Source organism: Sprattus sprattus (genome assembly GCF_963457725.1).
Source record: "Sprattus sprattus genome assembly, chromosome: 18".
In the NCBI taxonomy this organism is placed as follows: Eukaryota; Metazoa; Chordata; class Actinopteri; order Clupeiformes; family Clupeidae; genus Sprattus; species Sprattus sprattus.
The window spans coordinates 3,006,844-3,021,833 of NC_137916.1; the positions used below are offsets into that span (position 1 = coordinate 3,006,844).

The following is a 14,990-nucleotide window of genomic DNA, read 5'->3' on the forward strand; positions in this document are numbered from 1 at the left end:
GTTTTGTTTAGGGGAAGGCTACAAAAAGTTATCCTGGAGGTTTCAGCTATCAGTTTCCACTGTGATGAATTTTATTATGAAGTGGAAGGCAACAGGCACAGTTCTTGCTAAGGCTAGAAGTGGCAGGCCAAGAAACATAACAAAGAGGCAAAGGCGAATAATGGTCAGAATGGTCAAGAATAACCCTCAGACCACCTCCAAAGATCTGCAAGGTCATCTTGCTGCAGATGGTGTCACTGTGCATTGCTCAACCATTCAGCGCACATTGCACAGAAAACAGCTGTATGGGAGAGTGATGCAGAAGAAGCCTTTTCCGCACACACGCCACAAACAAGCTCGCTTGAGGTTTGCCAAACTACATTTGAACAAGCCAGGCTCATTTTGGAACAAAGATAGAGATATTTGGTCACAACAAGAGGCATTATGCATGGAGGCAAATTAATACAGCATTCCTAGAAAAACACTTGCTGCCCACAGTAAAATTAGGTGGGGGGTCCATCATGCTGTGGACTGTGTGGGTAGTACAGGAACTGGAAATCTATTTAAAGTTGATGGTCGCATGGATTCAACTCAGTACCAGCAAATTCTTGACAATAATGTTCAAGAATCTGTAACCAAGCTGAAGTTACGGCGGAGTTGGGTGTTCCAGCAGGACAATAACACGAAACATTGCTCAAAATCCATTAAGCCATTTATGCAGAGGGACAACTACAATGTTCTAGAATGGCCATCCCAGTCCCCAGACTTGAATATAATTGAAAATACATGGGATGTCTTGAAGCAGGCTGTCCACGCTAGGCACCCATCAAACCTTACAGAGCTGGAGCTGTATTGTAAGAAAGAGTGGTCCAAAATACCTTCATCCAGAATCCAAACACTCATCAGAGGCTATAAGAAGCGTCTAGAGGCTGTTGTTTTGGCAAAAGGAGGCTCCAATATTATTATGATTTTTCTGTTGGGGTGCCCAAATTTATGCTCCTGTCTAATTCTGTTATTATACATTTGGCATATTCTCTGTTTATCTAATTTACCTTATTTCACTTCTAAAATATCACTGTGTCCATGTAGTATTATATATGTGACAAAGAAGTTCCTGATCCAAACGCCCAACAATTTATAAATGAAAGTAATAAAGATTATCAGGGGTGCCTAAACTTTTGCATACGACTGTATGTGCAAAAGTAAGTGAACCACCAGCTGCATTGGTAAAGTCAAGTAGGCAACAGATTCGGTGAAACACATTTGGGTGCTTAATTAGTTAATTAAGCAAACTAATCAAATGAGACATCCTTAGGAAAAGGGTTAGGCAACACAGATTAAAAAAGAGAGGAAAACCAACCAAACTACTCTAGTGCCAAGGTGTACCCGCACAAATCAACAATGCACAGAGGAAAGGAGATATCCGAGGACATCAGGAAAGAAGGCACTGACAGCCCAGCAGTCTGGGGAAAGTTAAAAGACCATCTCCAAAAGATTCCAGCTCCATCCAACAACTGTAAGACAAATCATTTACAAATGGAGGGCATTCAACATGACCACAACTCTGCCTAGAAGTGGCAGAAGTGGCCCATCAAGACCATCACCAAGAAGCACCAGAAGAATAATAAATCAGGTAAAAGCCAACCCACACATCACCTGGGGTAAATTTACATGCATCTACAATCAAACGAAAATTGCTGTCTTTTCTGCAAACAAAGTGGTTTTAATTGTGACCAAATCATTCTATCTTGGACTCATCTATCCAGAGAATGGACTTCCAGAAGGCCTCTGGTTTGTCCAAGTGCTCTCTGGCAAAGTTGAAACGTGCAGCTTTGTTCTTTCTTGAGAGCAAAGGCTTCCTCTAGCAACCCTCCTATGAATGCAATGTCTATTCAATTTTCGTCTGATTGTAGACACAATTCCCTCTGAACAAGTACATGCAATTGATAAACATAAACCTGACATTTCATATATGGAAAACTGGTGATGATAAAACAGAAAATTCATGGTAAAACAACAGAAAACCCTAAACTGCTCAAGGCACCGCTGGACTGGGCATAGGGCATGGCGGGCATTTGCCCGGTGGCCTGAAGCCTTTTATTATTTTTTTTATTCATGCCAAACTCACGTCTAACGTAGCAGACCACGTTAATTTCAATGCAGGCCACATTAACGTCAATTCAAGTTAATGGAAGTTACACAGACCCGCGGGTCCTGGCCTTCAAGTACTCTATCTAAAGTTTTCAGCGCTAACTAACTTAATTAAAGAATTAGGTGTCTCGACAACTATTTATACTCCTATAATACCGTACGTATCTTCGTCATGGTGGGCATTATTTTTGCAAAGTAGCAATTAACAACAGCACATGATTAACCTACATACACTGAAGAAACAATAAATAAAAACGATTCAATGAAACGAATAAGTTATTTTCTTTGGTATGTTGTCATTCAGAATTTCAGATTTGCAATGGGGATTTCTGGGTAACATGTTTAACACTGTTAATGGACCAGATAATTTAAATATTCGTCTCGCGAGAAAGGTAACAGAGTGACATTAAGGCTGCTAACTGTCAATAGCAAAGGAGCAAGACTGCTATACCCTATTGTGAAGGCTACACGAGTCTGTTGAAAATGTCTTATAAACACAAAAGTGGCAGTAAGAAAAGGCAAGAGAGAAAAGAGCTGCAGGAGAAGGTGGCAAAGCTACCTAAATTAGATTATTTTGATTTTTCAACAAACGTTCGCCAGTCCGTGGAGTCTGCTAGTGCTACGACCCTCCTGCTAGCACCAAGGCTCGTCGAATGCCATTCAAATAGGTGAGTAGTACAAGGGTATTTGATGGGCTGCCATGCCCCCTTTAACAAGTCGCAGTGGAGCACCCGTTTCATTATGTGTTTTTCAGATGTGGGTAAAGCAGGTGTGTCGCTTGTCATCCGTGTTTTAAGAACGCTTTAGCACACTTTGACCCTGTGTTTACGTTACCGCGAGTCGGAGCGCGTCGCTATCCATGTTTCTAATACATTTGTCACTGTCCTGTCTACTTTCAAAGAGCAAGAGGACTTTGAGTGTGAGAGGTGTCGGGCCATCCGTGACCGCACCATGGCCAGGAGGATGGAAAACAGAAATGTGTGTGTCTGTGTTTAATAATTTAGTTAGTTTCATCGTGTCTGAGATACACAATTTAAATATCCTATTGAAACTTCTTCTTGTAAATATTGTTAATACATTGTTTGCTGTTCCTCTTAATAAATTAGTTAATTACGTTATGTGGGACGTCTGTCATTTTTAAGACCAGGGTTATCGTAAACAGTGCTATCTAGGCTACTTTCTGACCATTTCTAACGAGTTGAACAAGATTTCGTTCTTTGTGTACACACCTGTCACAATCATATCGATTACAAACATCTTTGTTTAGCGTAATAGGGAACGCCAAAGTAACTATAGGGCCCGTCAAAATGGCGTGCACCGGGGCCCGTCGTAACCACGTTAAGCCACTGTGCAGATGTCATCATTGACAGGGTAGCCGAGAGCGATCTGATGAAAAGGCTGCTTTTGTGATGAGGTAAAATAATACGCTGACTTGAAACACTCATAGTGGATCAGATTAAGTTAATTAATATTTTTTTATATAATTCCTTTACTTAAATTTAAGTAACAAGGTTGAAAGAAATGACATGTCTAAAAAGTAATGTGACCTACGGTCAATAGATCATACTTTTGATAAGCCTACGATAACAGTATTTTGGGAGAACTTTTCATAATGCTTCTCATAGTGTTAAAATGTTTGTGTCTCCTAGTGCACATTGATCGTTTAAGGCAGTGATTCCCAACAAGGGGTAAGTGGTACATACCACCTGAGGTGCGCAAGCAAACTGCAGGGGGTACGTGGATAAATTAACGAATGTGTGCAGCATAGTCACTGCATGAGTGAAGGGGTACTCATGGTGTGACAAAAAGGCTTAAGGGGTACGCATGTCAAAAGCAGTTGTGGAAAAAACCCACGCTGTCACACAGCGCGCTTACATTTTTCCCGGTCAATACCTGGTGGTGGCCTGCTCTTGGTTAAAAATGCCCGGCCTGAAAAATGTCCCCAGTCCAGCCCTGGCTCAAGGGGTTCACATACTTTCAAGCAGCACTGTATACTAGAGCAACTGATGGAGCGGCCTCATACATACTATACATATTTAGCAGCTGATGGAGAGGTCTCATATATACTACACATACTAGAGCAGTTGATGGAGCGGCCTCATACATACTACACATACTAGAGCAACTGATGGAGCGGCCTCATACATACTATACATATTTAGCAGCTGATGGAGAGGTCTCATATATACTACACATACTAGAGCAGCTGATGAAGCGGCCTCATACATACTATACATATTTAGCAGCTGATGGAGAGGTCTCATATATACTACACATACTAGAGCAACTGATGGAGCGGCCTCATACATACTATACATATTTAGCAGCTGATGGAGAGGTCTCATATATACTACACATACTAGAGCAGCTGATGGAGAGGTCTCATATATACTACACATACTAGAGCAGCTGATGGAGCGGCCTCATACATACTATACATATTTAGCAGCTGATGGAGAGGTCTCATATATACTACACATACTAGAGCAGCTGATGGAGTGGCCTCATATATACTACACATACTAGACCAGCTGATGAAGCGGCCTCATACATACTATACATATTTAGCAGCTGATGGAGAGGTCTCATATATACTACACATACTAGAGCAGCTGATGGAGTGGCCTCATATATACTACACATACTAGACCAGCTGATGGAGTGGCCTCATACATACTATACATATTTAGCAGCTGATGGAGAGGTCTCATATATACTACACATACTAGAGCAGCTGATGGAGAGGTCTCATATATACTACACATACTAGAGCAGCTGATGGAGCGGCCTCATACATACTATACATATTTAGCAGCTGATGGAGAGGTCTCATATATACTACACATACTAGAGCAGCTGATGGAGTGGCCTCATATATACTACACATACTAGACCAGCTGATGAAGCGGCCTCATACATACTATACATATTTAGCAGCTGATGGCGCGGCCTCATATACAGTGCCACTTTAAAGTATGTGAACCCCTTGACCACTTAGGAGTTTTCTGTTGTTTTACCATGATTTTTCATTTTTTTCATCACCAATTTTCCATGTAAGGAATGTCAGGTTTATGTTTATCATTTGCATGTACTTATTTTAGGGGGAATTGTTTGAGTAGCCAAAAGACTACATGAAACATGGAATTAGTCCATTTCAAAAGTAAGTGAACCCCCAGCTGAATTGGTAAAGTCAAGCATTTTACAGATTCAGTGAGACTTATTTGGGTGCTTAATTAGTCAATTAAGCAAACCGATCATCTGAGACATCGTTAGGGAAAGGTTTGGGCAACACAGATTAAAAGAGAGAGGAAACCAACCAAACTACTGTAGTGCCAAGGTGTACCCACACAGATCAACAATGCCGAAAGGAAACGAGATATCCGAGAACATCAGGAAGAAGGTTCTGACAGCCCATCAGTCTTGGGAAAGCTATAAGCCCATCTCCAAAAGATTCCAGCTCCATCCATCCATCCAAGACAAATAATTTAGAAATGGAGGGCATTCAACATGACCGCATCTCTGCCTAGAAGTGGACGCCCATCAAGACCATCACCAAGAAGCACCAGAAGAAGAATAAATCAGGTAAAAGTCAACCCACACATCACCTCTAAAGAGTTTCAGACCTCTCTGGCAGCATCTGGGGTAAATGTACATAGGTCTACAATCAGACGAAAATTGAATAGACATGACATTCATGATCGGGTTGCTAGAAGGAAGCCTCTGCTCTCAAGAAAGAACAAAACTGCCCATTTCAACTTTGCCCGAGAGCACTTGGATAAACCAAAGGCCTTCTGGAAGTCCCTTCTTTGGACAGATGAGTCCGAGATAGAATTATTTTGTAACGATCAAAACCAACAATTTTCGTCTGATTGTAGACCCATGTACATTTACCCCAGATGCTGCCAGAGAGGTCCGAAACTCTTTAGAGGTGATGTGTGGGTTGACTTTTACCTGATTTATTCTTCTTCTGGTGCTTCTTGGTGATGGCCCCATATATACTATACATTTATACTGATGGAGCGGCCTCATATATACTATACATTTATACTGATGGAGCGGCCTCATATACTATACATTTATACTGATGGAGCGGCCTCATATATACTATACATTTATACTGATGGAGCGGCCTCATGTATACTATACATTTATACTGATGGAGCGGCCTCATGTATACTATACATTTATACTGATGGAGCGGCCTCATATATACTTTACACATATTCTTATTCAGAATGAAGCACTTTGTGCTCTTTCAACTTGCAATGAGTGTTAAAAGAGTATTATTTTGTGTCCCAATATTATACTTATAACAGCCTATCACAACTTATCAGCTCCCTGCCACGGCCAATCAGCTCTGTGTCCAGTGGTTCCAGTAACAGATGGCCTACTTCTGTCTCTCAAGTGAACAATTACATTCATACACACACACACACACACACACACACACACACACACACTCCTGTTTGGTAGATGTGTAAATGTACAGTGTTCTCTCACAGATAAGCTGTTTGTCACCTTTTGCTCGGCAGGGCCACGCTTATGGAACAGCCTCCCTGACCACCTAAGGGCAACGCAGACGCTGGACTCCTTTAAAACTGGACTAAAATCATTTGTATTCAGGAAGGCATTTCTGGCCTTGTGATAAATCACTGTCACTAAGTTTTCTATTATGCTTATGTTAACTAGTCTTATTTTATTGTGTGTGTGTGTGTGTGTGTGTGTGTGTGTGTGTGTCTAGTGTGAGTGTGTGTGTGTGTGTGTGTCTAGTGTGTGTGTGTGTGTGTGTGTGTGTGTGTGTGTGTGTGTGTGTCTAGTGTGTGTGTGTGTGTCTAGTGTGAGTGTGAGTGTGAGTGTGTGTGTGTGTGTGTGTGTGTGTGTGTGTGCGTGTGCGTGTGTCTAGTGTAACTGTGGGAGACGGATCAAAGTACAAACACAAACATACACTGACACACTCACTCACACACACATCAACATACACTCACACACACACACAAACATACACTCACTCACGCATACAAACATACACTCACACACACAGTTTTTCTTCCGGGACAAAGTTGTACTTTGCCTGGCTGAGGTTTGTAAAAGACCATAAGGATTGAACCAAAGCGGACTGGAGGGTCTCCTAGTTCGTCTTCTCTGATGAGTCCAATTTCACAGTAGGTGCAAGACTCTGTGGCTTGTAGGCCTCTCCAGGTCTCCGTCTAACCATCAGACGACCATGTGTTGGGCAAAGCTGAAAATTGGACTCATCAGAGAAGACGAACTAGGAGACCCTCCAGTCCGCTTTGGTTCAATCCTTATGGTCTTTGAGCTTGTTTTCGTTGCATTATTCGAGATCTGAAGACACTGCATCTTTTTTGCTATTTTGACCAATTGTCATTTTTCTGCAAATAAATGATCTAAATGACAATATTTTTATTTGAAATTTGGTAGGAATGTTGCCAGTAGGTTATAGAATAAAACAAAAATGTACATTTTACTTTAACACATACCAATAAATAGTAAAACCAGAGAAACTGATCATTTTGAAGTGGTCTCTTAATTTTTTCCGCGGCTGTATATTATGGGGAGGGTGGTGAGACTGTACTTCTTGTAGTTCTAGTTCTCTTCTTCTTTACTGCTACATCATTTAAATTTAAGCTGTTGTTAGTTGTTATATGTTATTTTTGTCATGTGTTATTTTTCTATCTTGTATGCCATCTACTGCGTTGATGTTGCCTTCCAGGTCATAAAAATGTCACTGCGTTGAAGCTATTTGGTGCATGTGACAATAAACACCTTGACTTTGACGTTGACTTGACATCAGACACGCTCTGTCAGGTTTGAGGTTAAACTCTACCCCCTGGTGGCCATCTTCAGAACATGTGGTGTGGGAATCATGGAGGCACCTGGGAACACGCTGGCATTTGACTCACCAATGAAGAAACAGACACAGACATGTCCATGGATAAATAGTCTCATCTGACGCAGTTCTTTATCTGTAACAGATCAGGCAAACAGAGAGCATTGCTACAGCACGTTTTGAATCGATCAAGTATGTCACAGGCAAACCTGCAAATGATCTTCATCAGTCTACAGAAAATCAAGGGGAACAAAATGGAATGCGTAAAGTATCTTTTATTTCAAACGATCTGCTTTAGCCCAAGAACAGAACAGTTACATGTTGATTTTATTGTTCTTCAGTTTGAGGTTGTTGACTGCCGGCATTCCAAACTCCTCCCTCAGGATGTCTTGGACCTCGGCGTCCGTGATGTGACGCATGTCCATCAGGTCAAACTTTTCCTGGAAGCCAAACGTGACCTTACAGTAAATCCAGCCAATCAGGGCTATGTATCCAGTGGGGGTTGGTAAGGAGCAGAGGGATATGTTGGTGTAGATGGAATCGGGGGCGGTCTGGAGGAAGTGGGAAGCGGCGTGGAAGTCCTCCGGCTGTCGGGGCTCCAGACTGAAGCAGAAGACAGGACTCGTCCCGCCGCGGTTGAGGAGGCTTGCTTTGGCAAAGGCCTCGTTGGGGATCAGTGGCGGACGCCTAGTTTTCTCCAGGACCCACGTGCCGCCATCTTCCTTCAGGCAGAACATTCCGGGCGGCTGGGGCTGCTCCTTCCCCGACACCAGCTCCAGGGGCTCCCAGATCTGATCTGCAAGACCAAAGCTGACGTCGGCAATGTAGGAGCCCCCGGCCACCTCTACCCTGTTGATGAGGTGGCCCTCCCGCTCACTGAAGCCGGGGAGATGGGCGTCGTAAACGCGAGCACCCAGGGTGGTGTGTGTGTATCCCATCTGCCCCAGCACCCAAGAGAAGAGCAGGTTGCTCTCGCAGCACCATCCCCCGCGGCGCTGCCGCACCAGCTTGTTGAAGACCAGCGGCAGCTCCATGCTGGCCTGCTGGCCGCTGTGCAGGCACAGGTTCTCAAAGGGGACGCTCATCACGTGCAGCCGGTGCACCAGCAGCAGAGTGGGAAGGTCTGGCCTCTCAAACGGACCACTGAAGCCGATCCTCTGGAAGTACTCCTGCAGGTCCATTATATACCTGCACAGGTGACACACACACAGCGCAGACACATCAACATACACACATCAACACAATATATAATACAATTCCCCACATTTTGTAATACATTATTATATATTAAGGAGAAAGGGATTGGAGAGAATCAGAAACATGGCTCATACACGTATCAGGATAAGCATGCTAATATACATGTGGAAAATGTACACGATACAGTGTTAAAATATTGTAGAACAGCTAAGTGGGTATACAGTGTGCTCGTAAGGTTACTATTACAAGGGTAAGTACAGTAGTGGAACAGAAAACTATGTCCATGGTGGCAATTATTTACATTGCAGGAAAATGCTAGCACAGAGTATGGGGTAGAATAAGAGTGCATACAGTACTACAGTAGCATCCCACAGCGAAGGTTAGGAGGATTCTAGACAAGGAGGGGAAGAAAGAGCCAAAGTGAGTGGGCAGACCTCGGCTGCCTAATATGGGTTTATATACATGGATGGTTATGGTGACGAGGAACAATGTTTTCACAGCCATCTGGATTTGAGAGGACGTCAAAGGTCCCGCTATAAGAGAGGGACATTTTGGTTGGGAAACATCAATTTGATTCTCAGGCCGGAGTCAGAAACTGAACCGGAGCACTGGACCCGGAGCACTGAACCGGAGCACTGGACCCTGAGCACTGAACCGGAGCACTGGACCCTGAGCACTAGACCTGCAGCACTGGACCCGGAGCACTGGACCCAGAGCACTGGACCCAGAGCACTGGACCCTGAGCACTGAACCGGAGCACTAGACCTGCAGCACTGGACCCTGAGCACTGGACCCAGAGCACTGGACCCTGAGCACTGGACCGGAGCACTGAACCCAGAGCACTGGACCCTGAGCACTGAACCGGAGCACTGGACCCAGAGCACTGGACCCTGAGCACTGAACCGGAGCACTGGACCCAGAGCACTGGACCCGGAGCACTGGACCCAGAGCACTGGACCCAGAGCACTGAACCCTGAGCACTGGACCCAGAGCACTGGACCCGGTGTTTAGCCCATTGAGCAATGTAGGAGCCAACGAGGAGATAGTGTCCAGAACTTCGCACTGTTATTTACCAAATCAAGAATCAATCCAAAACTTATCAAATCCAGTCAAAACACTTAAAGTGAAAACAGGGAAGGTCATTCCAGGAGAATCAAAAACAAGAAACAGTCCAAGTTCAGACCACGAGACACACACACATATATAGACACATGCGCCTGTTGCGCATACATATGCACACAGACACACGCACGCACACACACACATACACACACACACACACACAATCTAGGAGATGGCTTACAGAACAGAAAGAGAAAGAGTTCATCCAAAAACAAGACCAACAAAAAGTAACTCCAGCATACTATGTGACTTCTCCTGACTGCTGGTGAACGCAACAACATGGTTGATGAAAAGTATGAATGCATTATTCATAACTATGGGATAGACTAAAGATGTTTAGAGATGGAAAGGCTGTCTGCTTCTCTCGGCCTCCTGTTGTGCTTTTTGATACTCTTGGAACTACAAGGAGACCTGCACTCTGGGAACAAAGTGGTCTTGGTTGGCAATAGGGGACAACTAATTCCTTGAGGTAATTTGGAGCCATTAAGGGCTTTGTATGTCAGAAGGAGCCAGTGCAGAGAGGCAGGTACAGGTGGGATATGTTTATATTTCTCAGTTCTAGTAAGTGTTCGAGTGGCAGCGTTCTGTATGAGCTGGAGGCTTTGTAATGTGCTGTTGCTACATCCCGCATGGCAGCAGTCTAGCTTACCTAAAGTTCAGTTCTGTTTTAGGACAAGTCTTACAATCCCTGGTTGATTTGCACTCCTGATTTGCACTCCTGAGAACTGAAGTGGAATGATGCAGACATGCGAGGTGTTTTCAGGTAAGAGTCATGGTGCTGCTGTCTGTGGGACAAAAGGGTTGAAAAGCCTCATTGGAGTCATCAGGTGGGCACCCTCCGTCCCTGGTGTATCGATGATAGGCCCACAACACCTTCTGAGTGGTCATCGGCAACACCTGGCGTCCCAGATGTGCCCCCCTCGGCTTTAACCCTTCTGCGCCACAGATGCTACTTTGGGGCCCAGCTGGTGTCTCTCCTCTTCACCCATAGCCACCGACTTGCCTGTTCAGCTGCTCTTGAGAGGGCTTTGATGGCTTGGCGCTGTACTTGGCCTCGAATTCCAAGATCCTTAAGCAGCCTCGTATTTGTCTTACCCACAAAACCTTTGCAGCCGACTTCCACTGGGCAAACTTTGGCTTTCCAGCCATGTTGCTCAGCATCAGCTGCCAGCCCAGCGTACTTAAGGCTCTCTCGTTTGAAGGCCTCCTCTACATTGTCCTCCCAGGGCACGGTCAGCTCTATGATGTACGCTTTCTTAGTTGAGGAGGACCAGAGCACGAGATCTGGTCTAAGGCTTGTAGTGGACGATCTCTGGTGGAAAGCAGAGCCTTTGACTCAGATCCACCATGAGCATCCAGTCTTGCGCTCCTCCCAGCTGACCCAGGTCTGATGTTGTACTGGCCTTGGTCTTGGTTGGCTTTGCACCTTCACAGTCGAACCCTCTTGCAGATGTAGGATGGGATTATGGAGGTAGGGCATTGATAGTCGTTCGTCTGGCCTCCAGCATAGCTGCAAGGCACTTCAGCACTTGGTTGTGCCGCCAGGTGTAACAGCCTTGAGTCAGGCCTGTCTTGCAGCCAACCAGGATGTGTTAAAGGTTTGCTGGAGACGAGCAGAGTGGGCACGTTGGATCTTCTCCGTAGCATTGTTGAAGGTTACTGGGAGATGGCAAGACATCATACGTTGCTCGTAAGATGAAGCTGGTGTGAAATGCTTCCATACTCCACAGTTGCTTCCAAGAGAACTTCCTTCTCATAACTCCCTCCCACCTCATCCACTGTCCCTGTTTTGGTTGGGAGACAGCATTTGTGCACCTTGTTGTCTGCTCTTGCCGGCTCCTCTGTAAGACTGGACACATGCAGCTCCAGAATGCCTCTTCCATACAGCCCTATGTTGCTAAAGCACCTGGTAAGACCCAGCTACTTTTTGGCAAACGAGCTGATCAACCTCTCAAGTTTTTTAACCTTTGAGATAGGGACCTCATAGATGGTAAGAGGCCACATCAGCCAGGGTAGAAGACCGAATTAAAGGCACCAGAGCTTTTATCTGCCAGGAAGCAGGGACTTGTCGATACTCTCAAGGCCGCAGATTGTGTCCCACCTAAGCTGGTCCACTTGATCTTTGTCCTTGAGGTTGGCATCGTACCAGCACCCTAGGCTATTCACTAAAGATCATATTCATGCTTCATTTTATAACAATAATATCAAAATTGAACTGCGACATTCTTCCCAGCTACTTCGCTTGCTTCACAACAAGCACACACACACACACACACACTACACAGACAGCCACACACACACACACACACACACACACACACACAAACACATGCTACACAGACAGCCATTGTTTGTCATCACAGTTATACTAGAAACTTCTGATAGCAAGGCAATATAATAAATCAAGTTCAATTTAGTACCTTGCCATTAGAGCAACAATTAGAGAGTAAACGTTTGGGAGAGGAGTTCAACATCATTCAGTAAAGGACATAAACCGCTACTTCACTCTAGAGAGGATCAAGAGAAAAACACGCCACTGCTGAAATCATAACTGCTGCGCCAGTGACCACTGCTGAGTCAGAACGACATTGAAAAGGATTAAGCCATTTATACACAATACCAGGGGGCAACAGAAGGCAAATACACTTGCAATGCTTTAAATTGAAAGATTGGTGGACTTTGTCAGAACAGTTATTGATAAGTTCGGCCATATGAAAGATTTTTGTGCCTGTTAAGCAGTGAACGTCACTGGTGAGTCTATTGCATGATCAGGAGGCGTGTTGTGTCAAGGATCCGTAAAGTAAGGGTTCTACTACATGTGGAATATCCTAGAAACATCATGGTTCACTACATATGCTTGTCTGTGTCAGGAATAACAATCCAAGACACATTTAATATTAGCCTGTGTGTGTGCGCGCCCATGTGTGTGTGTGCATGCGAGCAGATCATAATTGTATATTAGCGTTATGGTCAACTGTAGGCTATGCTATATGTATGCATGTGTGTATGTGTGTGTGCCTAATGTATTGTTACACAGCAAGCACACACACACATAAACACAGACACACAGACACAGACACACACACACACACACACACACACACACACACAGACATGCACATACGATCACCAGTGTTGGGCAAGTTACTTCAAAACTGGAATGCATTATTTATTACTTGTTACTGTCATTTTAAAGTAATTCGTTACATTACAATATTACTGTTTTTAAAATGTAAGGCATTACACTACTATTGTATTACTTGTAAGTTACTCGCACCAAAATCACTGGAAGTATGGATTTGGCAATCTTACTGTAATGAAGCTCAAGACGCTCAATTAGTGAATCACACATCCAGTGGAAGGTGATGTGGTATCTGTACTTATGGTAAACAGTACAACATAATAGCCACAGTGATGGCTCATGGCACAATACAAAGAACAATCATCGCAAGAACAGACAAAAGGTCAGAGTCTGGCAAATTGTGATAGAAATACTGTAACTTTAGGCCTATTCATATTAACAATAATTGGACTGTATTGTAATGTCTAAAAATATGACAGGATACAAAATTAGCATTTCTATGCCTTTATTATTTCCAACTTCACAGCATTAAGCATAGTTTATGCGTCATAAAAAATAAAAAATTGTTTGCAACTGGATTAGTGTATGGGCTGTACACCTATGGTGTGGAGGCAGTATAGCACCTGGGCATCCAAGTCCTTTGTGAAGGTTTTTCGGCTTTGAAGTACATGCTGAAAATATAAGAAAATAGCCAGATTTCAAATTCAAGAGTCTAAGATATAAACACTACATATTAGCTAAGGGGCCGTACAATGTACAACCCAAATGAAACCAACTATTTTTGTAAGGTATGGCTGTGCTGAACATGAAGATTGAAATATTTGGGTGCATTAGGCAGGCTACCTGCCCCATGAGAACATTTACATTGAAAAATGAATGTGTGTCAAAATATTTTTTTGTATGGGACAGGTAGCACAGGCTAGTGCACCCCAATGTTTCAATGTTCATGTTCAGCACGCCCTTACAAAAATGCTCCGCATTATATTTCAAATTTATAAAACGCATACATTGACGTGGTTCACAATGACGTTATGTGTCTGTTCTGATCTAGAACTATGTAGGTTAAACCAGATACATAGAAGGATTCTAGAAAGATAGAAAGATTCTAAGGCTCTGGGCTAAACTAGTGTTTAATGATTTGTAGGTTAAGTGCACTTTAACAGAAAGACGCTTTATCTTACATGTACACTGTATGGTAAAAGAGCTAAGTTAGTAACGTTACCTAGTATTTTCAGCTAACAAGCTAGCGGGTTATTCAGTGAAGAGGTGGGCTTTTAGGCGTATTTTTGATATGAATAAAAAAATCCCTGTGTTTAGTTAGATATGTAGCGGAACTAGAGACTGTCAATACATTTGTTTGCTTTGATAAGAGTCTTAAGACAAACGATACAGCCACAGTGGCGGGTGAAGTAACATCACATAGCCTAGCCTAGGAGGGAGAACCTTGGTGCTAAATAAGGCTAACGTTAATTCTCTGAACTTGTCTGATCATGTTGATGGCCACATATTTAATCGTTTGTGATTCATTTTTTAGGCTATATTCTGAGAATGGAAAAGTACATTTTCATTCATGTCTGTTAGAACCAATGAATGTGTGGCTCCAAACCACAT

At 43.6% G+C, this 14,990-nt stretch overlaps 1 protein-coding gene across 1 annotated transcript; it reads right to left on the reverse strand.

Moving 5' to 3' along the window:
* Positions 1–8,292: 8,292 nt before the first annotated feature.
* Positions 8,293–9,159, reverse strand: LOC308379935 (arylamine N-acetyltransferase, pineal gland isozyme NAT-3-like; the record flags this gene model as incomplete). Its single annotated transcript, XM_080857208.1, has 1 exon — positions 8,293–9,159. The coding sequence occupies one exon, from the start codon at positions 9,157–9,159 to the stop codon at positions 8,293–8,295; it is 867 nt and encodes a 288-aa protein (XP_080713334.1).
* Positions 9,160–14,990: the final 5,831 nt, after the last annotated feature.